At 41.0% G+C, this 23,682-nt stretch overlaps 1 protein-coding gene across 1 annotated transcript in view; it reads left to right on the forward strand.

Annotated features, from left to right (window-relative positions):
- XKR6 (XK related 6) overlaps positions 1 to 23,321 on the forward strand; it is a 31,455-nt gene extending 8,134 nt beyond the window's left edge. The window contains exons 2-3 of the mRNA XM_085895104.1: positions 9,959 to 10,161; positions 12,944 to 23,321. Of these exons, the coding sequence (XP_085751230.1) occupies positions 9,959 to 10,161; positions 12,944 to 13,872 (1,132 nt within the window). The 3' untranslated portion in view covers positions 13,873 to 23,321. The remainder of the gene's footprint in view (positions 1 to 9,958; positions 10,162 to 12,943) is intronic.
- Positions 23,322 to 23,682: the final 361 nt, after the last annotated feature.

The raw sequence follows: 23,682 nt of genomic DNA on the forward strand, positions 1-23,682 counted from the left end.
CCTGTACCACGTGGTAGAAATATTGACCCTTCACGGTCCGAGAGGGACCCGTACTTTTCCGGAGTTTTCCGAAAAGGTACGATCTAAATTCCGGGCGATCGGTTTGCCAACTCTCCACCTCCATCTTGCGGTCGAGCTCGTCGCCGATACCCGGCCCCGCAACAGTACCATCTCTGACTTATTTCCAGTTGTCATTGGAGTTTGTCAGGGGTGTGTTCTGGCTCCCAAATTTTCAGTGCTTGTATGCGCTGGATTATGGGGAGGATGTCTGAGAGATCAAGCTGCGGTGCATCGTTTGGGAATGTCAAGATCTCTGACCTTGATTTCGCAGATGATGCAGTCATCTTTGTGGAGATGCTGGATATCTTTTTGGTGGCTCTCGAGGCACTGAATGAGGAGTTTGAGCCACTGGGAATACGGGTTTCCTGGGTCAAAACTAAGATCCAGGCTTTCAATGTCATCTTGGATGCTGCTATCTTGTCTGTTCCTGTTCGTGGTGAGGATGTTGAGGTCACAGAGATTCACTTACCTTGGTAGTGATATTCATGTCTCAGCATGTTGTGAGCCAGAGATTGTCTGAGTCAGGCCTGGGGAGTCATTGACTCACTGGATCATGGGGTGTGGCGCTGTCGGTACCGATGCAGGAGGAGGATCGTCTGAGTCTTTAAGTCCTTGGTGCTTCCAGTCTTGCTCTATGGATGTGAGACTTCGACTCTGTCCAAGGATGAGAGACAGACTTGACTCCTTCGGCACCAGGTCTTTTTTGGAGAATCCTTGGCTATCGCTGGTCAGACTTTGAGTCCAACGAGCATTTGCTGAGACAGATGAGATTTGTTACCTGCATTGTCCATAAGCATCAGCTGCATGTGTATGGACATGTGGCTCGTTTTCCTGACAGTTGGAAAAAAGGAAAATCTTTGGATCTCTGTATCTCCAAAACTGCTCCATGGAAAAAAAATAAAAATTTAAACTTGGCACATGTCAAGTCCTCCCTACGGGAAACAAGTGTGATGTTTATTTATTTATTTATTTTCTGATTATGTCATAGGTGGCTTTGTTATGACATCATAATTGCAAACGTAGAACGCTTTATCCGATCATTATGAAAATTTGAGGGTCACCTTGGGCTAAATTGTATAGGGGAAAAAATTGATGACATCGGTCACGTGGTTCAGCAGCCATATTGTTTTTAACATTAAAACCGTCAAAAATCTTCTCTGAAATGGCTTAACAGATCGAGGTGAAACTTTACAGGTATGATCGCAGCTATGATTTATTATTATTACATTTTTGACAATAAACCTTTCAAAAAAATTCCTCTCCATAACAGCTTGACATGTCAAGGGGATACTTCACCCACATATTCCCTCAGCCTTGGGCATACCAGCGTGTTACTGGATAAATACTAGGTCGCATGGTCTGGCAGCCATATTGGTTGAACGATTATCATAAAAAAAAAACATTCTCTTGAACCGCATCATCAATCAACATGAAACGTCACAATTATGATCTAGTAGTCATGAGGAATATATAGATTTTATATTTCAACCTAATCAGATGCGTGGTCTGGCAGGCAGAGTTATTTAATATTTTGAATCTGGATTCAGGGATTTACGTCAAACTTGGTGTGTGTGTGTGTTTCCTCCACAAGTCCAAAACCATGAAACCGAGCCGCCTGAAACTTTCCATGCATACGAAGGGAACTCCAATGAAGTGCATGATTGAAAATTGGGTGTTTGGGTTAATTTAAACACCCCTTTTGAAGATGATAATTAACGGCCTTATTTAATTATATCCTTGAACAGGCGCATCCTCGGTCACCTCGCTCTCTGGGGTCTTAAGGTGTATCCTGGGTTTATCTCGCTGCAATATGAAGCTGTCATTATTTTTTTTTGCCTGCTCAACCATGCCTTGACTTTGAAGAGGCCACAACAATTTCTGAACGATAAAGTTTTTTTCTCCTTCTCCTTTTCCTTCTCTTTCTCCTTCTCCAGCATTTGTGGCTTTATTTCATTTCCGCACATGCCATCATCTCGAGAATCTCTTAAATGTTACCAAGTTGATTTTGACCCTCTGACTTCACACCCTTGTGTACATCGGGTGACAACCATCTGCCATTTAGCACATATAAGGAAGACAGGAGTGTGGCTCAAGTTCAAGCACCTTCAACAAGCGGGAAAAAAAAATAAACTCCGTCATCCACAATCGAGAATTATTGACACTCTGTTGCTATAATTTCACTTATTCACGAGTGCATACGATGGGTTCTATAATCATTGATATCTCAAATGTCACACAATCTGCGATCTCTTGAAACAAGTCTTTTCCTTATGTTCTCTCCATCTTTTACTGACTCGCTGGCTTTCAGCACCTCCTCGTATTCCTGGAGGTTTTCCTTGTGTTTGTTTCTCAAATGAAGCACATTGTTTGTTGTGTTGAAAGTCTGTTGTCTGTCCTCTGGATGACAATCATTGCAGCTTGCAAACCCACTTGTGTCGTCCTCCAACATGAAGAAGAGCAGATGACTGATTGCTTCTTTCTCGCAAACTTGGTTCTTCTGGTCTTTAATGTGCATGCTCTGTTGTCAATATCAGAATGTGGCGTCGTTACCAATTCCGATATTCTACAAAGGAAGCAATATTGACTTGTTTCCAATAACTGATGCAATTATTGTTGCAAGATTATTGCAAACGAATAAGCAATGTCACTAACTTGCTGAAAAGCTGCTTCCAAAGTCAACTGCTGAAAAGCTATTAAAATTGGCTGTCAAAGGTTTTTTAAAAACTTTTTTTTAAAAGGAATTCAAAAATTTGATGTGACTGAAAAGCTACGGACAAACTTATTAACTTAGCCCTCCCTTCCGCAGTTCCTCAGGGAAGTCTGTGTTCTCGCAGTAACTCTCTCCCATTTAAACTTTCAAAATCCAGGTTTTCCCACCCCAATCCACTCTTTTGTTCCTCTTTTCTCCCTTTTGTGGAACTTCCTTCAGGAGACTGTTCAATTGCACTCTTACTTACCCAGGGCTTCAAGCAAGTAGTACACCATCATCTCATGTCACCCCCCATCCATACCCACAATAAGTTCTACCCCCATTTAACTGACTTAACCCAACCCTCTAACTTGCAGATTTACTTTTTTCTCCCCTCTCCTCTCCCCTCTTTGGTATTAGTTAATTCCCTTGCTTGTTCCATCAAACTGTGACCTCACTGTTGCTATGTGGCCTTTTTTCCTCTTTGTTAATTCACTCTTCCATGAGCCTTGATGATTTTGTTTTTTCACAATTAAATGATTAACAAGCTAGTGACTGCAGATAGGATAGCGAGTTGATAATAACCTTCACTTGATGGCATCACTGTTTCCTTTTTAGGTCATCTCTTCGAGCATGACCTAATAATATTGGTGTTGAGAGGAGAGGTGACGATCCGTCCGTCCGTCCGTTCACAATGAAGTTGAAGTGGGAGATCTGGTCATTAGTGATCCTGATAGAGGTCGATGAGACGTACACGATGGTATGACTTTCAAGGTCACCGAAGGTCAAGGTCAAGGTCACGAGGCCTTTGAAGTTGCGAAAATGACGATTTTCAAAATCTATCTCCTCCTACATTTCTCAAGCGATCTTGAATTTGATTGTGGCATATGAATCTATGGGACAATATGTAAATTTGATCAGGCCAGACTTTCGATATTCGCTTTCGTTTTCGTGTCACGTGACTTCAAAGTTGCCAAAAAATGCGAAAATGACTTTTTCATGTGAAAATGACGATTTTCAAAATCTATCTCCTCCTACATTTCTCAAGCGATCTTGAATTTGATTGTGGCATATGAATCTATGGGACAATATCTAAATTTGGTCAGGCCGGATTTTCGATATTCGCTTTCGTTTTCGTGTCACGTGACTTAAAATTTGGCAAAAAAATGCAAAAATGACTATTTTCAAAATCTATCTCCTACATTTCTCAAGCGATCTTGAATTTGATTGTGGCATATGAATCTATGGGACAATATGTAAATTTGATCAGGCCGGATTTTCGATATTCGCTTTCGTTTTCGTGTCACGTGACTTCAAAGTTGCCAAAAAATGCGAAAATGACTTTTTCATGTGAAAATGACGATTTTCAAAATCTATCTCCTACATTTCTCAAGCGATCTTGAATTTAATTGTGGCATATGAATCTATGGGGCAATATCTAAATTTGGTCAGGCCGGATTTTCGATATTCGCTTTCGTTTTCGTGTCACGTGACTTAAAATTTGGCAAAAAAATGCAAAAATGACGATTTTCAAAATCTATCTACTCCTACATTTCTCAAGCAATCTGGAATTTGATTGTAGCATATGAATCTATGGGACAATATGTAAATTTGATCAGGCCGGATTTTTGATATTCGCTTTAGTTTTCGTGTCACCTGACTTCAGAGTTTGGCAAAAAATGCGAAAATGACGATTTTCAAAATCTATCTCCTCCTACATTTCTCAAGCAATCTTGAATTTTATTGTGGCATATGAATCTATAGGACAATATCTAAATTTGGTCGGGCCGGATTTTCGATATTCGCTTTCGTTTTCATGTCACATGCATTCAAAGTTGGCAAAAAATGCGAAAATGATGATTTGCATGCGAAAATGACAATTTTCAAAATCGATCTCCTCCTACAATTCTCAAGCGATCTTGAATTTGATTATGGCATATAAATCTATGGGACAATATCTAAATTTGGTCAGGCTGGATTTTTGATATTCGCTTTTGTTTTCGTGTCACGTGACTTCAAAGTTGGCAAAAAATGCGAAAATGACAATTTTCAAAATCTATCTCCTTCATTTCTCAAGCGATCTTGAATTTGATTGTGGCATGTAAATCTCTGGGACAATATCTAAATTTTGTCAGGCTGGATTTTCGATATTCGCTTTCGTTTTCGCGTCACGTGACTTCAAAGTTTGCAAAAACTACCCTACCTTCAGGAGGCTATATATTTTCTCGCAGAGATGACCATCACTCCTGCATGGGGGTAATTTGTTAGGTCATCTCTTCGAGCATGACCTAATAATATGGGTGTTGATGTCCTTCGGTCCGTCCGTCCGTCCATCCGTTCACAATGAAGTTGAAGCGGGAGATCTGGTCATTAGTGATCCTGATAGAGGTCGATGAGACGTACACGATGCTATGACTTTCAAGGTCACCAAAGGTCAAGGTCTATGGGACAATATCTAAATTTGGTCGGGCTGGATTTTCGAATTTTGCTTTCGTTTTCACGTCACGTGACTTCAAAGTTTGCAAAAACTGCCCTACCTTCAGGAGGCAAAATATTCTCTACTGGGCATGGTAAAAGTTAGTGAATGGTGTCATTGCATAGCAGCTGACGTTGTATATTATATTTATACATTTTCCACCAAAAGTGCAAAAGTTTCAAAACCCGAAATGTAAACGTCGGCATTTATTTTCAAAATGTAATTTCGTGCACGTGCGCCAAAATGCCGAGTTATCTTTAACCAAACTGCGCAGTTCGAGCTGCTCAGTAGAACTGCGCAGTAGTCTTCGGTCATAACTGAACATTGAGAACTTGTGGTATTATTTCTCGCAGAGATGACCGTCACTCCCACACGGGGGTAATTTTTTGTATTTCCTTTCACTCCATCTCACAATTGTCATCTCTGAAAGTTTATCCTTCTCCTACCCCACTTTGATAAAGACCAGTTCCACCACCAAATCTCCTCCATTTCCTCCTGTTAAGTTATTTCTCTATTTCCTGAACAAATTCCTTGTGAATAGACATACAATATTGTTACCCTCGCCAAAGGAGAGGCTATCGCATTTGGGTCCGTTTGTCTGTTTGTTTGTCTGCACAGAACTTTCATATTTTTCTCTGCAACTGTTTGTCTGATTGAGACAAAAATTCCACCATAGTTGCGACTATTCATGTTGAATGTTTTAATGATAATTATGACATCATAGGTCACATGATGTGGCAGCCATGTTGGAAAAACAGAAAAATTTTGGACCTCTGTATCTGAAATCGCACCAAGGTAAAAATTGAAACTTGGCACAATGCAAGTACTCATGGAGAATAAGTGTGATTTAATTTTTTTTTTAAATGATGTCATCAGTGCCTTCGTTATGACGTCATAATTTAATATGTAGAATGCAACATCTGATCAATATGAACATTTTTGAGGGCCATTTTGGGATAAAATGGTCCACAGAAAAAATATTGATGACGTCAATGGTCACGTTTTTTGGCAGCCATATTGTCTTTTAAAAAAAAAAAACCTTCAAAATTCTTCTCTGAAGTGGCTGAACACATTGAGGTGAAACTTTACACGTTTGACCGCCTATCCATGACGAATGAAAAGTTCACACTTGACGTCATAAGTCACATGGTTTGGCAGCCATAATGGATTTACCCAAAGACCATAAAAATATTTTTCTCCAGAATAGCTGGACAGGTTGAGGGGAAACTTTACAGAAATGTTCCCCAAGCCTTGGGTGTACAAGTTTGTGAAGGAATACTTGATAGGTCACATGGTTTGGCAGCCATATTGGATTGAAGGAAAATGTTATATATTGTTTCCTCTGGAACTGCTGAATCCATCATGAAACTTCACAATTATGATCTAGTAGTGATGGGGAATACAATTTTTTTTTATCAACTTGATCAGACACATGGTCTGGCAGCCAGAATTGTTTATTTATTTATTTATTTATTTATTTTAATTATTTTTTGAATAAGGCTCACTTGGCTGTGTATGAGTTTGAGGGGAGAGGAATAGCAGCTGAAATGCTAATCCTACCCAGGTTCCTCCTGATGACTTCATCTTTGCTTTTTGCTTGTTTGGGTTCCTTCTGATGATGCCAATGCAGTACTGTACTGATTTGGTCTTCAAATTGATTTGAATTGAATTTATTTTAATCCCATTCGAAATTCATTTTAAATAATAATGAAAAATGTCATGGGTAAGGGTCGAGCATCCGATCAAAGTGGGACATCTTGGTACCCGGTCATCACTGCCAGCATTTATAAAGTGGCGGTTCTAGTTATGTCTCTTATTAATGACATAACACACCAGCACACTCACACCACACAAACATCACACAAAACAAGTCCTTGTGAGGGTCTGCACTCTGATTGCTCTTTCTAATTACTTGCAAAATCGTAGATATTTAAAAGTATATTGTTTAGTCGATTTTGTTATTCTGTCTGAGTGCTTGTTTGTCTGTTTGTTTGTCTATCAATCGCCTACAGGTCACAATTCTAAACCAATCGTCATGAAACTTTACCAAGTTGTGGAGGTTTTTCTCAATTGCACTCTTACTTACCCAGGGCTTCAAGCAAGTAGTACACCATCATCTCATGTCACCCCCCATCCGTACCCACAATAAGTTCTACCCCCATTTAACTGACTTAACCCAACCCTCTAACTAGCAGATTTACTTTTTTCTCCCCTCTCCTCTCCCCTCTTTGTTATTAGTTAATTCCCTTGCTTGTTCCATCAAACTGTGACCTCACTGTTGCTATGTGGCCTTTTTTCCTCTTTGTTAATTCACTCTTCCATGAGCCTTGATGATTTTGTTTTTTCACAATTAAAATGATTAACGAGCCAGTGACTGCAGATAGGATAGCGAGTTGATAATAACCTTATCATAATAATAACTTTTGTTGATATAAGTTGATAATAACTTTACCAAGTTGCCCATTTATTTTGAGGTCAAATTTCTAAAATCGTCATTTTTCATCTGATTGATTTGAAATTTGAACAAGATTTGCCAAGATGGATCGGGAAACCAACTATTTTTGAGGTCAACTCAAGGTCAAACTTCTAAAATAATCAATTTCAATCGGAAAAATAATCAATTTTCATCCATTTGACCTGAGCTTTGATTCAGATTGTCAATGTTAATCTTAACGAAATGAACAATTTAATGTATCCATGACAACATTTGGAGAGAGGTGGATTTTGCAAGTATCGTGCTCTGCATGACGTATTTTTCTTTTTTGTTTGTCTGCACAAAACATGAGTGTTTTTCTCTGGAACTGCTTGTTGGATTGAAATGAAATTTTCACCACATGAGCGACTACTCATGTAGAATGTTTTAATGATAATTATGACATCATAGGTCATGTGGTGTGGCAGCCATGTTGGAAAAGAGGAAAAACTTTGGACCTCTGGATCTCTGAAACCACACCAAGGAAAAATGTTTTAACTTGGCACATAGCAAGTACCCCCCATGGGGAATGTGATTTAATTTTTTTTGTTGTCATGTGTTTATTCGTTATGACGTCATAATTTCATATATAGAATGCTACATCCAATAAGTATGAAAATTGAGGGTCATCTAGGGATAAATTGGTCCACAAAAAAAAAACAGTCATGATGTCATTTGGTTCGGCAGCCATATTATCCCCCCCCCAAATCCCCCCTCCCCCCCAAAAAAAGCTTTCAAAAATTTTCTCTGAAACAGCTGAACAGATTGAGGCAAAACTTTACAGGTATGACCGCCTATCCATGTGAAACAAAATGTTTACACATATGATGTCAGAGGTCACATGGTTTGGTAGCCATGTTGGATTTACCCTGAAACCTCTAACAATCTCCAGAACAGCTGGACAGATCGAGGGGAAACGTAACACAAATGTTCCCTCAGCCTTGGGGATATCAGGGTATTCACAAATAATTGAGAGGCTACATGGTTTGGCAGCCACATTGGATTGAGCGGAAATCTTAAAAAAATAATTCTTTCTCTTGAACGCTTAATCAATCGAAGTGAAACTTCACATTTATGATCTAGTAGTGATGGGGAATAATGTTTTAAATTTCATCCTGATCGGACACATGGTCTGGCAGCCAGAATTTTTTTTTCTGCATCTGGGTTCTTTTTCATTTGTTTCTTTTTTTGAATAAGGTCACTTGGCTGTGCTTGGATGGGTTAGAGGGGAGAGGAGTAGAAGTTGAAAACCGAATCCTATCCAGGTTCCTCCTGATGACTTCTCTGCTTTTTTTTCTTCTTTGGGTTACTTCTGAGTACTCCAAAATGCAGGACTGTACCTATTTGGTCTTCCATTTGATTTGAATTGAATTAATTTTAATCCCATTCTAAATTCCAATGAATATTGATAAACGTCATGGGTCAGTGTCAAATATCCAATCAAAGTAGGACGTTTTGGTACCCGGTCATCACTGCCAGCAGTTATGAAGTGGAAGTTCCAGTTGATCTTTGTGAAAGTGCTGTTCTCTCTATTTTGGATTTGAATAATTCGCCATTTGGACAGGAATGAGGGTATGTGACCATGTTCGGTATTGATGTGAATCCGATGTATCACTTCAATTGATGGTTTTTATTAGGGGCAGAAGGGGAGGGGGGGTGTAACATTCACACGAATGGATGTATAAAATTGTCTGATGCAGAATGGCCCTTCCATTTTTATATTTAGCTCATCTGGAAATGGAATTCCAGATAAGGTATTGTCATCATGCACCGTCCATCCGTCTCCTATTTCGATTTCTCTGGCCAAACTACAGGGCTGATCCTGCTTAAATTTGGCAGCAACGTTCCGCTCATGACTGGTAACAGGTTTTGCAAAGCTCGTTCTGGTCACCTGACTTTAAGTAGGTCAAAATGGCTGACTTAGTAAATTTCTTCAAAAATTTTCTTCACCAGACCCACCAGTTGCTACCAAATTTGGGTTACAACATTAGGTCAGGTTAGGGATGTTAAGTTGCGGAGGCCATGCTTATCACATGACCAGAAGTGTGTCAAAATGGCTGACCTTGTCAATTTTTGGTAAAATCATGAAATTCCTTCAGAAGTCCTCCTCTCCAGACCCACCAGTCAGAATGCTACCAAATTTGGGTTCCAGTATTAGTCCAGGACCCAGATAAGCTACAGATCCAGTGGTCCTTTTTATTTTCACTTAAATATAACTTTTATGTACGGTATACCTTTAAAAACCTTCTCTGCTTTATAGGTATGTTCGTGTTCTATACCTGGGTGTGCGGAGTCAACGCCAAAAGACTTATCCATACCGCCGGCGTTTCCAGTGGGCACTCATGTACGAGTACGCTGATGTAAGCATGCTGAGGCTTTTGGAAGGCATGCTTGAGAGTGCCCCACAACTTGTGTTGCAACTGTCCATCATGCTGCAACGTCGTCGTGTTGACGCCCTGCAATGCAAGTACCTTGGTATAAATTGGCACAAGAAGTCGCTGAGAAATTTCCTACTGTTGAAACTTCCTCATTGTCATTATCCAGAAAGAAATCCTACTAAACCATCTGATAAAGTTATTCTCACTTTTTATGCCATTCAATGTTTTCACACTCTCAACGAGGGTAGAAAAGATCATTGGGGGTGGTTAACGAGGGGGAAAAAAAATTGTGGTTTTGGATTGGCGATGATCTGAGATTGTGGTGAGCAGCTGTCCTGAAGACTTGGAAGAAAGAATGAGATTGAAAAGGATGTGGAAGTTAGTTCCACAGGCAGGAAAAAAGAGGAACTCTTGAGTAGAGGTGAGCAGTGATCCTGGATTTTGGGAGTTTCACCCGAAGGGGGTTTATAGTGGACCACGTGTGCCCTGCAGAACCCTGGGGGTGGGGGGGGGAGGGAGAGGCAAAGGACGGAAAAGCAGAGGGTATGAGACCAGAAAGGAGGTGGTAGAAGACAGACCACCGACCTATCTTCGATGGCAAAGTGATTGGCCCATAGACTTGGCTTTGGTATGGGAGATTCCATTCATCTTGAAGGCCTTGGTTTCCACGATGTTGATCTGAGGAAGGTGTGAGGCAGGGGAGCCAACTCAGAAGAGAGTAATTACTCCATCAAGCTGTGGATGAAGGCCTTCTAAGTGAATACGAGTTCAGGTGTGCCAAGAAAGGATTTTGTATGACAGAGGTCACCCAGTCGGCAGCTGTCTTTGGAGGCCAACTTTGAAATGTGGTTTGCCCAAGAAAGATCATGGCTGATATAGAGACCCATGCGTTTGAATGACTGGATTTCCTCAAGAGGATTGTGGACAAAGTAGATGGGGGGGGATTGCCAGATGGTTCTTTTGGAGAGAGTTTGAGTGTGAGATTTGTCAGCATTGAAAGACATATTCCAAGTGTTTCACCAGCTTGTGATTTAAAAAATGTTTACATTAATTTTTTTTCTTTCCAAGGTCTGATGTCTGAGGGATAATTTAGAATTGTCTGGTTCAATACCGCATGTTTTTACGTTTTTTGTCACCTCTGTGCTGGAAAATATACAACTGTGTGTGGAATTCTGTAATTATAATGTGGAGTTTTTTTCATTTGAAAATAGGAAAAGAGGATTTTCGAAGCATTGCTATATCATCGATGAACAGGACTGGGCTTATGATGCTTTCTTGGGCACGCCCGCCTCTCCCAGTAGAGGCAAAGAGAGGATTCCGTCGAGAGATGCGTGTTGACTGCCTGAATAGAGTGGAAGTTGGTAATCCAGGAAAGAAGGTGGCATTGCATTCCACAGGCAAAAGCTTGACAAGCAAAGCAGGATGTGTGGCAGTACTGCTGAATACTCAAGATGTATCCAAGCTGGTGAATGCTCAAGATATATCCAGACACATATGTGACCTCTTATTTGACATTGGTGACCTCCATCCATTGATAAGAGAGAAGCAGCAGCATGTCCAGAGTTGAGTGACTGGAGCAGAAATGAAACTGATGGTCAGAGAGCAGGCTTTTTGAAAAGCGGAAAGATGTGACATTGGCAACAATGATTCCTTCCATGACTTTGCTTATAATTGGAAGTAATCCTACTGGCCTGTGCCCTGTAGTTTAGAATTTATTTCTGTAGCCTTCTTGTATATTGATATAATGTTTGGTGTGACTTTCAGCAAAGGGTAAGCTTCTGGTTTTTTTGTGTGTGCGCAGCACATTGTTGCTGGTACCATCGTTGCTAGGGAATGTGGTTGTGCTGCAGGAGGAGAAGCTGAAGGAAATGGAGAATAAGAGCTAGATTTGAGAACACGAGTATTGAAACCATCTTGGCCCGTCACTGAGGCACAGTTGAGGCTGGCAATAACTTTCTCCACCTTTTTTTGGTGGAAAAGTAAATGTCCAGCAGATAGTGGATACAAGAGGATAAAGTGGGTGAAGAGATGGATGGGACACACACAAAAACAAACACACCTGTGCGAGTTTAGGTTTTCATTTTTGTGTGTCAAATCAAATCAGCTATTATTCCATTTAAGGTGGGGGGGGAGAGGGGGAGCACACACTGAACTTTCTGACCTAATGTTTGTGTGATCTTTTTTTTGGCTCGCCCAAGGATGGAAATGCTTGCCGCGCAAGCCTTGCAAAATGACTGAAGGTTTTCCTCGGTCGGATGTAAGCCTTCCAGGATGAGAAAGCAAGCTGCTTGATAAGCACTGCTTCGTCACAGGATTAATTTTACCGAGGCCGAGAGATTAGATATGATGGCTGCCACCAAGGATGGAATAAACCTGTGCATGAGAAAGAGCGGACTTATATACAGCTTTCCCAAGTACAGTCAATATCGGAAGAAGAGTTGATGGATGTCAAATCTTTTTGCGAGAGGGTCAATTGCAATTCCTGCCAGTCAACTTGAGGAAATAACACGACTCTGTGATGCTGCTGCAAGTCTCCAACAATAGCTAGAAGGATCAGTCCTTGTGCAAGAACATGGTCAGCAGAGCCAGGCAGGGTGGAGGGGCAACAAATGTTGAATGCAAAGGTGGTCATTAGCAGGCTTACTTTATTAATTAACACAAAGGTAAATAGTGAGCAAATCAACACTGTTTCTGGGACTTGAACCTGGGATCTTGCCTAAAAAGTGAAAGTGCTTGTATCAGATGGTTTTTGATATGAACTGCCCACCAATATCGGTGGATCATACCATTAAGGTTTATATGGTCGAATACGTTTTGAATTGGACTTTAACCTGGTACTTTATCTCACTCGCTCATCTGCTTTGCAGGCATTTCCTCCATCGCATCGCTGCTTTCACTGGCAATTGTCCTGGCTGCTTACCACAAGGCTCTGCGCGATTCTCGGGACGACAAGAACATAATGTCTTATCGTGGTGCTCTGCTGCATATTGCCTGGCGTTCGCTCACAATATTCTCCCGTGTGCTCTCCTTTGCTCTCTTCGCCTCTGTGTTTCAGCTCTACTTCGTCATCTTCCTCGTGGTGCACTGGTGCCTCATGACTTTCTGGATCGTCACTGAGGAAACCGATTTCTGTGCCTCAAAATGGGAAGAAATACTTTTCAACATGCTTGTTGGAGTAGTTTATATCTTTTGTTGGTTTGGTGTTAAAGAAGGGAAGGTTCCACTTCGTATGGCCGTATTCTACCTGATTATACTCACAGAGAACGTGGTGCTGACTTTATCCTGGTACTTCTACCGTGACACTGCCGTCCCTGAGGCCTCGGCTGCCCTGCTGCTCACATTCAACTTCCTGAGTTTTGCTGTGGGCATCGGGCTCATGTTCCTCTACTACGCAGCCTTTCACCCAAGCGGGCCACGCCTGAGATGGGTGCCAAGTTCCTGTTGTGCCACTATTCTTGCTGGTCTAGCTGTGCCTCCACCTTTGCCCCAGGCTCTTTCTGCACCAGCCGTTCCGACAGTGGCACCGTGCGATGTTGAAGCTGGTACCCGCGAGACACCAGTGTTTGAGGTCCGTCACGTGGCCGTCCCGACCGTGACCCAGCTCCAGCCTGAGGGACCGGTGATACGTGTTGGGCTTCCTCGGAAGCGCTATCCGGCATGGGACACACATTTCTTAGATCGGCGTCTGCGTGGAACCATTCGCTTACTCGAGTACACCACTCCAACTGCTTCGATCGTGCAGTACCGTGACGTCTCCATCAGATACGAGCTTTACGAGTATGAAACGAGCCTGTGAGCTCGTACATAGCTTATTACAGTGGCAGGGAGGGTAATTTGTAGTTGAGGAAAGAGAATATATAATATTACTTTAAGAGCCTGTTTGATTATTTTCTTTCCATTTATTTATTTATTTATTTTTCAGAATCTCTATAGCCTATATCGCTATTTGATGCTGTGATCTTGATAAATGCAGGATTAAAGATTCAGTTACCCACAGATGACAGAGGTAGGATGGTAGTTGCTTGTACATGCTGTGTTTAATATTCTGAGTTGCTCTTCCCTTTGCGTGGGTTTGTGCTGAGTACCTACTCGTTTGATTACGCCTCCGTACTAGGACGTGGGACAAGCTCCATGCCAGTTGGCGGGGTGGTGATCTGGCACATTCATATTTAGTGGTGCTGAAACTTCATACAGAATGTTTGTCTCAAACAGCTCTCTCAAAGTTGTTACTCGTGTAACAAGTTTCTTTTTATGCAATTATTGTAACACTTAATTTTTATTTCCAAAATATTTTTTGATATGCTTTGAGAACCAGCTTTTTCAGATGATATTTAGTGTTACTTTAAATCTCTTTTTAACTTTATCATTATAGTTCTTCCTGTAACGATATTTTAAACTTTACTTTGAATGTACAGTACGACCTGCTGAAACATTGTGCAATATTGAATTGAGGTGAGAGCATTTTTTTATACCAAATTATTTTAGATGCAGTGAAAGTTGCATTGAATCCAGCAGAGGGTGTTGCATGCCAGGTGGCATTCTCTTATGCTCTTTTATTTTTTTATTTTTTTGTTGTGTGTGAAAACTGAAATCATAATGTGGAGGTTGTAATGCCAAGTGTTGGCTTGCAGATCCAATGCTGCTTTTGCTCCTCTCACTAGGTTGAATTACCAAGTGCAAAAGCACACGTGGTATACATGGAGTACATGCGGGTAAAGCACGTCGTCGTGTTTTGCGTTCATGGTAAGCACACTTGTTTGTGTTTAAGTACGCACATTTTTTTGCCTTTTTAAATTTATTTTTAGTCGTTTTTTTCCACGTTGTCCATCGTCTATCTGCTTGCATGGCAATCTTATTGTTGGGACATTTAAGCTGCCTTTAAGTTTTTGTTTAATTTTTTTTTCTCTCTCTGTGCCCAATTGGAGTTGTAGCAGTTACTGCCTCTTCCACACTGGTTCAAGAATGAACAGTGTTGGATGTTGAGCCAGTTGGAAAATGCACTTTTAAAACTTGACTTGATTGGTTTTACACTGAATTTGAGATACGTTCCTGTCAACAGTGATGTGACCACTGCCGCCGAGTAAATGGGTGCAAAAGGATTTGACACTTTCAGAATCCTTGATGGACTCGAGATTGATAATGGAATTTTCATCAAGCACCTGGAGATTAAACTCAATTGAGCAATTGTTTATGAAGCAGGTGCAGGTATGTGCACTCTCCTTCATAATTGGTTGCCACATCGACAGCGAGATAGGCCAGCAGGCACTAACCGCTCTTAAATCTGCCTTCTGTGTCCCAGCTTAGCCGAGTTACAGATATTTTGCAGTTAAAAAATAACGCTTGAATTGCGGATATATACGAGGGATAGATTGGAGAATCTACTCCCTCCCCCACCCCACACAAAAACCCAACTTAGCCTGTTGTCAGTCTTGAGGACTATTGTGGGTCCGTGTTGCCACACTCTTCTACAAGGGTATACAAGATCTGGCACACTTGTTCCTTGAAAGTCAACTCTTGGTTTTAACTTTATAGAGCCCTTGCCTTTATGAAGTCTTGTTTGAGTTTCTGGCACTGATGGGCACATAGATCATCAATGGTATGGCATGTACATCATAAATGGAGTTTCCTCCTCTTGTTGAGGTTGAAATTCCTATATATTATCGTGTCACAACCAAGTGACATAATTTTGTGAAAGTTTTATCCGTAGAAATATACATTGTTTGCGTTGTTTCATATGATGGTGTTGTGTAAGTGTGCTGACATAATACAGCACAAAGTTGGAGCAACACGTATTACACGATAGCATCAAGACTACAGTGCAATCATCCAATAATAAAAAAGCTTGAATTTGTATGAACAACACAACAAAAGTCTAATACTACAAAGTGGCATGAACAGCCTTTGCCTTTTTTTGTAGCCATCATCCTCTTTCCTGTCACCACTTGAACAAGGTCACCACCTCACAGCGTACAACCGTCGGTGCCGCACACCAGCCTGCGACACCGCCCGTGCCACGCACCACCTTGTAGGGTTTAGGACTTGATCTACAGCCCAAAACTCCTTAAAGATTGTCTCGTTTATTGACAGTGGTTTCTCCCATTACGCAAAGACAGTCTTTTACTTGTGCCAGTTTAAACATGGAAGAAATCATTTCTCCAATGTGACTGCACAATTTTTGATCACCTTGTCACATCAATTGACAATTGGAGGACCTCTCGAGTAATGACATACTAGCATCGAATCGCATGATTTCTTCAACCCGTGACTGTGCAACTCGAGTACTGTTGTCCACATTCTGCTCGTTGTGAGAGCACATCAGATGTCACTTGAAGGTCATTGGAAGTCGATTTAACACTGCTTTTGTGGGCCTAACTGCAATGTAAAGTACAGCACAAATATGGCATTCCTTACTCTAAATGTCGTGTAAGAAGACTCGTGTTGACAGAGTATGTGATCATGATGCTGGTCTGTTGTTGGCTTTTCTGGATGAGCATACCATGCATGGACCGGGGTCAGTGTCATTTGCTTCGATCTGTTGTGATGATTTGTTATGACGAATGAATTGATCTTCTCATCTTTGGGAACCAGCACCTCGCCTCTTACCTCCTGCTGATTGTTGTGCAGTTACTGGCACATTTTCGCTCTATTGGTTCAACCGATCCTTGTGACATTCTTTTTAGAATTACAATTTGCTTCATGCAGCCATACTGAGTGTCAGCCTGCATTTTTCTGATCACTGTGATGTTGGTGGTAAAACTTGAACCACCTGATGCTTGCAACCGACCTTCAAACACTTTTGATGAAGATGCGTTCATTTTGAATGTCTTTATTTATTATCTAGCATTTACTATAACAGTAGGATTTTTCTTTTCACCTCTGACTGTTTGAAGATTTTTTTTTTTTGTTCTTCAAATTGGAAAGTTGATTTGCAAGTGATTGATTTATTTATTAATTTTTCATTGATTCCAGCTGATGCACATGTTGGATACTGGAGTTTTTAACTGTCTTATTTACAATGAGTGGATACACCTGTCAAGGACAAATGATGCGATGGAATGGCACTTGTTCGGAAAGGTGGGCCTTAGAACAACAACAGCAACAAGCTCGTAGGTTGGGTTTAAAGCATATCGTGGGTTGAGAGACATAATGTTGTAACTGCATTTTTGGCGAAATTGAAATGACTCTCATGTCTTTCAACACCATTTATCTTTCAGTGCAATATTGTTGTAACTGCAAATATCAACCCAGTCTTCTCATCTGAGTAAGATTAAAATATTGTAAACTACACACATCGCAATTTCATTCGCGATTTGCAGGAAATGAGAAATTTTCAGTTACAACATTATGTCTCTCAACCCGCGATATATGCTTTGAGAAGTGAGTACTTTTGACTGGGCTGAACGGAATAAACGAATGAAGTGTATTTGGATTCTGTAAGCTTAATTATAGAACATTGTTAATTATTCCTACAAAGTTTGTCGATGTGCTAAGAGGTGGGATAGGAGATTGGGAAATGTGACATGAAAAGAAAAGCAGACCTCGTCCACCTATTATTTTTGTAGATGTGATAAACTCAGGTGTGGCAGACTTCTTTAAAATACCCAGTTTTCCTTTAAAATTTAATTTTTTTTATCTATTTTGTTTCTTCAATCCTCGCTGGCAACTTAAGTATGTGTTTGCATGTGTCTGTGTTCGTCCGTCCTTGTACATGTTGAAAGTTGGCTCATTGGATCAATTTGTTGAAAAATGTTTTGGAACGAGCTAACAAATGTATTCATTGCAAAAAAACAACCAAAGCCAAAGTTTGCTTTCCTCCTGTTTAAAGCTTATCCATCTGTTGCTCTTTACGTTGTGGCGGAGAGGTAGTTGTCAAAGTTTTACTGGATGTTTAATGTTAAAAACGTCAAGTTCTATTGATGCATTTCCTCAATTTGTTTGTCATAACCTCGTGAGATTTTGAAATCTCCCTCGATTGGATTTGAGCTCCTTTCTCAGTATGAAAGATACCTGGTTGATGTATGTGCGTTCATCAACGTATGCATAAACGTGAGTATAGGCGATAGTGGTCTTCATCGCATTCATGTTTTGGTGCAAGGCATTTTCCGTTTTAGTCTTTCCGTCCTCTTTTTTTTTCCTCCATGAAGACTCCCGGTTCTCACGAAGTTTTGCTCTTTTGCATTTCTGGGTGATGTTTTTTTTTGACATTGTCAAGTTGAATTGGCCAAAAACTGATACAGCAAAGGTAGGGCATTGGCTGCAGTTCATTGATGACAACTCTGTTGTATCAGTATTTACTTACCCTTGTAATACCCCGAGTAATTTGTCAGCCCAATTACGGATAATTTTATCTCCTCCAGAAAGAAACTTGCTTCTTTTTGTCCTTGGTAGCTAAATGCTCAAATCCATTTTAAAAATGCGATCCTACTCTTGATCAAAATTTGAATGTGGTGAACTCGAAGCTGTTCCTTTGATCAGTCTTTCATCTCCGCTATGGAAGTAAACCTTCCATATATTTGGCCTCACCCATTCCTGAAGGGAAGGGAGGTGCTATTGTAATCCGTCTGTGCCAGTCAGTGTGAGTCTGCATGCAGATCTACTTTAACATAGATTGTTCATTCTTAGATTTACTGTAATCTACGTACCCCAGCGTGGCTCTGTCTCGTTCAGCTTGAAGTGATGCTTGCCTTTGTTGAACAAACTTATTTTTGATTGCTCTTTCAGTCAGTTTTTCTGTTCTTCTTTGTTTAAGCCAAAATGTTCCAAATTCTAGACTGTGGACTTACAACATCCAGGAATGGAAATGTGTACAATGGGTTTCTGAAAAAGCTACTCGAGAAACGTACAGCATTGGCTTTCGACGGGACTAGCAAGCTTTGTTAAAGTTTTAACACTCATCTCAAATGGTTGGTGCTATAATGTAATATTATTTTGTATTGCGCTTACTTTGATGACACTTAATCCTGGTCACCTTGATCTTGTCCTGAATATTTGTTCGTACAATTCACGGTGGCACATAAACGGGCAATGGCTTTTCATTAAAAAAAGCACTTCTAATACACTGGTCTAAGCTCATGGTGCTTCAAACATTTGGTTAAAATTGTTGACTTTTGTTTGTTTCGAGTGACGTTAACCGGTGTTAAACAGGTGGATATCAAACCAGCTAACTCGCCATGGTGCTGTAAAGGTAACGTGTTCACACGCTACAAAGCACCTCCATAACCTCAATGACTTGCGCCTTTGAATGCTCTCGCTACGTTGGTGCCATGCTCGCCATCATGTTGTGCCGGCATCGTCTTGGAGTTTCACTGTTTGTGTGTGTCTGCTGCAGTTCATCGACATGAACTTGCACTTCATTCGTTGCGGGGAGTCTCATCTGTTGCGGTTGTCCATGTCTGGGTCATATCGTGTGTCCTCTCTGCCTCACACCATTCTGATAAAACAGCTGTGCTGTATATTTTGTGGACATGTTTAATTACTTGGTGGTATTTGTAAAATCGATGACTCTCTACCCCGATCATACTCTCTTGACGTTACTTCTGCTTGTTCAAGTTCCTGAATTTCTTCGCTCATCCAAACGCTCGACATCTGTGCTCCGTCGAGGCGGAACCACTTTTTTATTTTCTCTGAACAGTCTTTACCTCCAGTATGTCCAGAAGATGTATGTCGATGAAATTGCAAGTATTGTTTCTCGCATCTTCTAATGCCTCTTCCTGAGAGAGTGTGTTTTTAAACCTTTTTATTTTTGCTGACTCGTTTCCGATGTTAAATGGCCGTACTGTTACATATTACTGGTGCTATTTTACAGAAAAACACCATAGTTTGCTTGGTACCTGTTTATTTACCAGCAATGCAGACTTTTCCTCCTTGTCTCATCACTGCCTCACTGCTTTCAAGATTATAATTTATTATTTGATGCCAGTAACATACAATTAACAGCATTCACGAAATGCAGACTACACAGGGTGTGTTTAAAGCAAGTTTGTGCGAAGGCTGTTTATGAGCTAACTTTTGTTCTTTATGGAGTTGACAAAGAAGGTAGTTTGTTGTATGGTTTTGAGTTGTAGGGAAACAGTTTCTTTGGGGGTTTTGAGATGGGGAGTGGTTGGGTTTATGGTTTTGGGAGAAGGTGAGTGGTTTGTTTTGTGGTTTTGGTACATGGCAAGCAGTTTGTTTTGGATGGGGAGCGTTCGGTTTGGGGGACGGGGCGGCTTGAGCAGTTGGTGGTTTGGAGGGATGAGTTTGTGAGGTTTGTTCGAGGGGATGGGGGATTTGAGTGGTTGATTTTGTGTAGGGGTAGAGTTGGGAGGAGGGTTGGTTGAGTGGTTGCTGTTGGGGGGAGGGTGGGTTTGAACAGTTGGTTTTGGGGATGAGGGGTTTGAGCAGCTGAGGTTTTATCGTGGTGCAGTTTGGTTATGGGATGCATGCCCGTGGTTGAGGGGTTATCTTTTTGGGGAGCTGGGGAGGGGTTAGTTGGTTTTGTGGTGGGGATTTGAGGCATTGTTCTTTGTTTTTGTTTTTTTTGGTGGGGGGGGAGGGGTTGTTGAGTGGCTTGTTTTGGTGTGGTTTTTTAGGGGGATGGATAATTGAATTCACTTACTTTTTGTTTTCCAATTTTTTTCAAGCAGTTGGACAATACTATAATGGAATGAGTTTATGGGTTTATGGGGCATTCAACCACTAACGTTTGAATTTTTCGGTAATCTTTCACATCCATCTCACTGTGCTGTAAACTAACTAACAAACAAACAAACTTTTACCAATTCTTTTTTCCCCCCACAGAGTGACCTTCATGTTTTCTAATTTTGTACAACCTTGATTGTGATGTTTTGCATGCAACAGTGACTTTTGTCTAGAGTCGCGCCTCTCTCTCCGCTCGGGTTATTGGTCTTCTTCTGGTTTATGATTTATTAATTTTTTTGCACGGAATTACAATTCCAACATCACAGTGGTGCTCCAGGCTAGCCATCCCGTGACGGTTACAATATGGTGCTCTATTTGTATACAAAGACAGGTTTGTATACGAACCAGCAGCATCTTTCGGGATAAAAAACAACAAAAAAACCGATGTTTTAAATTGCAGATTCTCCTGTCCTGTTCTTCAGCTGTGCTCTTTTACTGCAACATCACTGCAGTGCATTATCACTTGTGTGCTAAGGATTATTCCAGGTTGAACGACGAGCATTGTTGCTTCTTTATTTGGTGCATTTTATGGGAATATTTTGGAAGGGCTGGTATTACACGAGCAACAGTTTCAGATTCACAATAACTCGTTCTCCAATGGCAATATTGAAATATAATATATGTATAAACGGCAACAAAAGAAAAAAAAATCTCTCAGTGCTTCGTTTGCTTTCCTTGTATTTTCCAATGTCGGTCACTGGGCCGAAGCAGCGCTCCGGTGACTTTGCCTGTAAAAGACGTGCTTGTGCTCTTCCCCTGGTCCGCTGTAGTTTGGTGACACGTTTTCAGATGGGAGCTTGGCAGTTTATGGTAAACCTTTTGCATTTGTAGAGTACACGTCTCGCCTGTCGTTACTGTATGTTATGAGTCTCGTCAACCGTGTGCACATGTGCATGGCATAAGGGCCCAGCTTGCCAAGTACAATATTGAGGAATGTGACATGTTTTAGATAATCAAATGGTCGTCGTTACTTTGAGGTGTCCCTTTGAGTACTTGTGCGCTCTGTGTAGATGGAATTTTTGCGGAGTGTCCGAGGTAACTTGCTATTTATTGGCTGTATCATCCATCCGTGATGTGATGTTGCCAACTCGAGACGGTCGTACTAAGTAACTAAAGTGTTCAGTTTGAGTGTTCAAGTCTCCGGACATTTGTTTGGTTGGAAATTCCACCCATTGATGGACCTACTATGTACATGTTTTGGGGTTTTTTTTGTATTATTATAACCAGATGGAGGATTACTTGGAGTCGGTTGGAGCAAGCTGCTCAAATACGTTTTGTTACTTGATAATTGCGGAGTTGATTCGAGCAGTGGGGGATATCCGTTTGCATTTCTCCAGATTATAGTTGTGACTAAATTGTCATGCAATGCTACGTTTTTGTACGAGGCTTCCTTTTAACTTTCAGCCAGCCAACCTGTACTGCCTTTGTGTTCCATGATTTCTAAATGCACAGCATTGATGATCGGTTGGCTGAATACAACTAAACGCTATAATTACGTACAGGTGGCTGTGAAACTTTGCCCAAACTAATCGTCTTCCCTTTGAAAACATTCTGCTGCTAATAAAGCTTTCAAAGTAGTATTGGGGGGTGAGCAGGATGAGCGAGCATGAGCTGCGGGAAGCCTTCAACATTTTGTTTGTGAGAAGGCCACCAAAGCATTTCTTTCCTGAGCCCATTGCTTGCTCAATCTCCTTAATGGTTAAGAATTTGGCTCAAAAGCTTTGGGAACATTTAGCACAATACAAACGTATATCGACCAGACTTGTTTTTGGCACAAGCACGAGTTTTGTGACTTGAGCACATTTAGCACAATGCTGGTGACGCCATCGTGGCATTTTGGCACAAGACTGTCCCGACGCCGGTTCTCCTTCGAGCAGCGTGGGCGTTATCACTTGCAATCTTTATGAAATGTGACATTAAAGTTTGGTTGTACCAAGATGAACGGTGCACACGGTGCGATAAAGCTACTGCTCGCTGCAATTGCACCGAAGATGCAAGCAGTTTATCTGCTCTTGCGTGTTACTTTGTGATTCCAATAGGCATGCACAGTGTTCGACAAAACGAGGTACAATGTAATTATCACGATGGGCAGATCGCATCCCACCGAAATACCTGCACAGTGTTATCGACGAGGAATTGGCAATATATATTTTTTTGATGCAGAAGGCCTTTATTTCCACGAAAGTCGAATTTTAAGCAGATGAGCAGCTCGATCATTGCGAAGAGCCATGCGGTTGGAAATTTGTGTAATGTAAATCTTAAATACACACCACATGTTGTACCATGGTCGAGCCGAGTGAGTATGTTGGCTGTTCCGTTGGCGTTAAATGGTTGTTAAAGACCAGGCGTCGCGTTGCCTTTGTGAATGGATGCCATGAGCTCCGTGCATTCGAGTAAAGTGAAAATGGTAAGCTATCCTTGTAGATGTCGTGGAAAGGCAGTACAAAAAAAATTAAAAAAAAACTGAAAAAATGAATGTCAATATTACATTTGTTTGCCTTTTATTTGTCCCACATCTGTACATGGAATACTTGACCTAATAAATGCTTTTAGCATTATACTACATTCTGAAGTGAACTTTTCTTTGTGGTGTGAGACTTGCATTTATTTATTTTATTTCTGCTCATTCTGAAACTTGGACCATCGACGAAGTACTGTAGTGGGAATGGTTCAAATCCGAGGGCCGGCGTGAGAACCAAGCTGGTAGCTGACCACCTGTCGTGAAAGCTAACTGTGGATATGAGAGAAAAGGCTGAGGGTGTTTAAAAAAAAAAAATCATCACATGACGATTATTGATTAAACAACAGGATACTTTTGATGATTTGGAAATACATTCAAAAAGCAGATGTGAACAAATTGGAGATACCAGCTTTATCACTTTTTCTTCTTGCCCCAAATGGGTTGCGAGACTTGAAACACCCGTGT

This window comes from Eptatretus burgeri, chromosome 9, assembly GCF_056783735.1.
Source record: "Eptatretus burgeri isolate ZD-2024b chromosome 9, Ebu_testis_v1, whole genome shotgun sequence".
In the NCBI taxonomy this organism is placed as follows: Eukaryota; Metazoa; Chordata; class Myxini; order Myxiniformes; family Myxinidae; genus Eptatretus; species Eptatretus burgeri.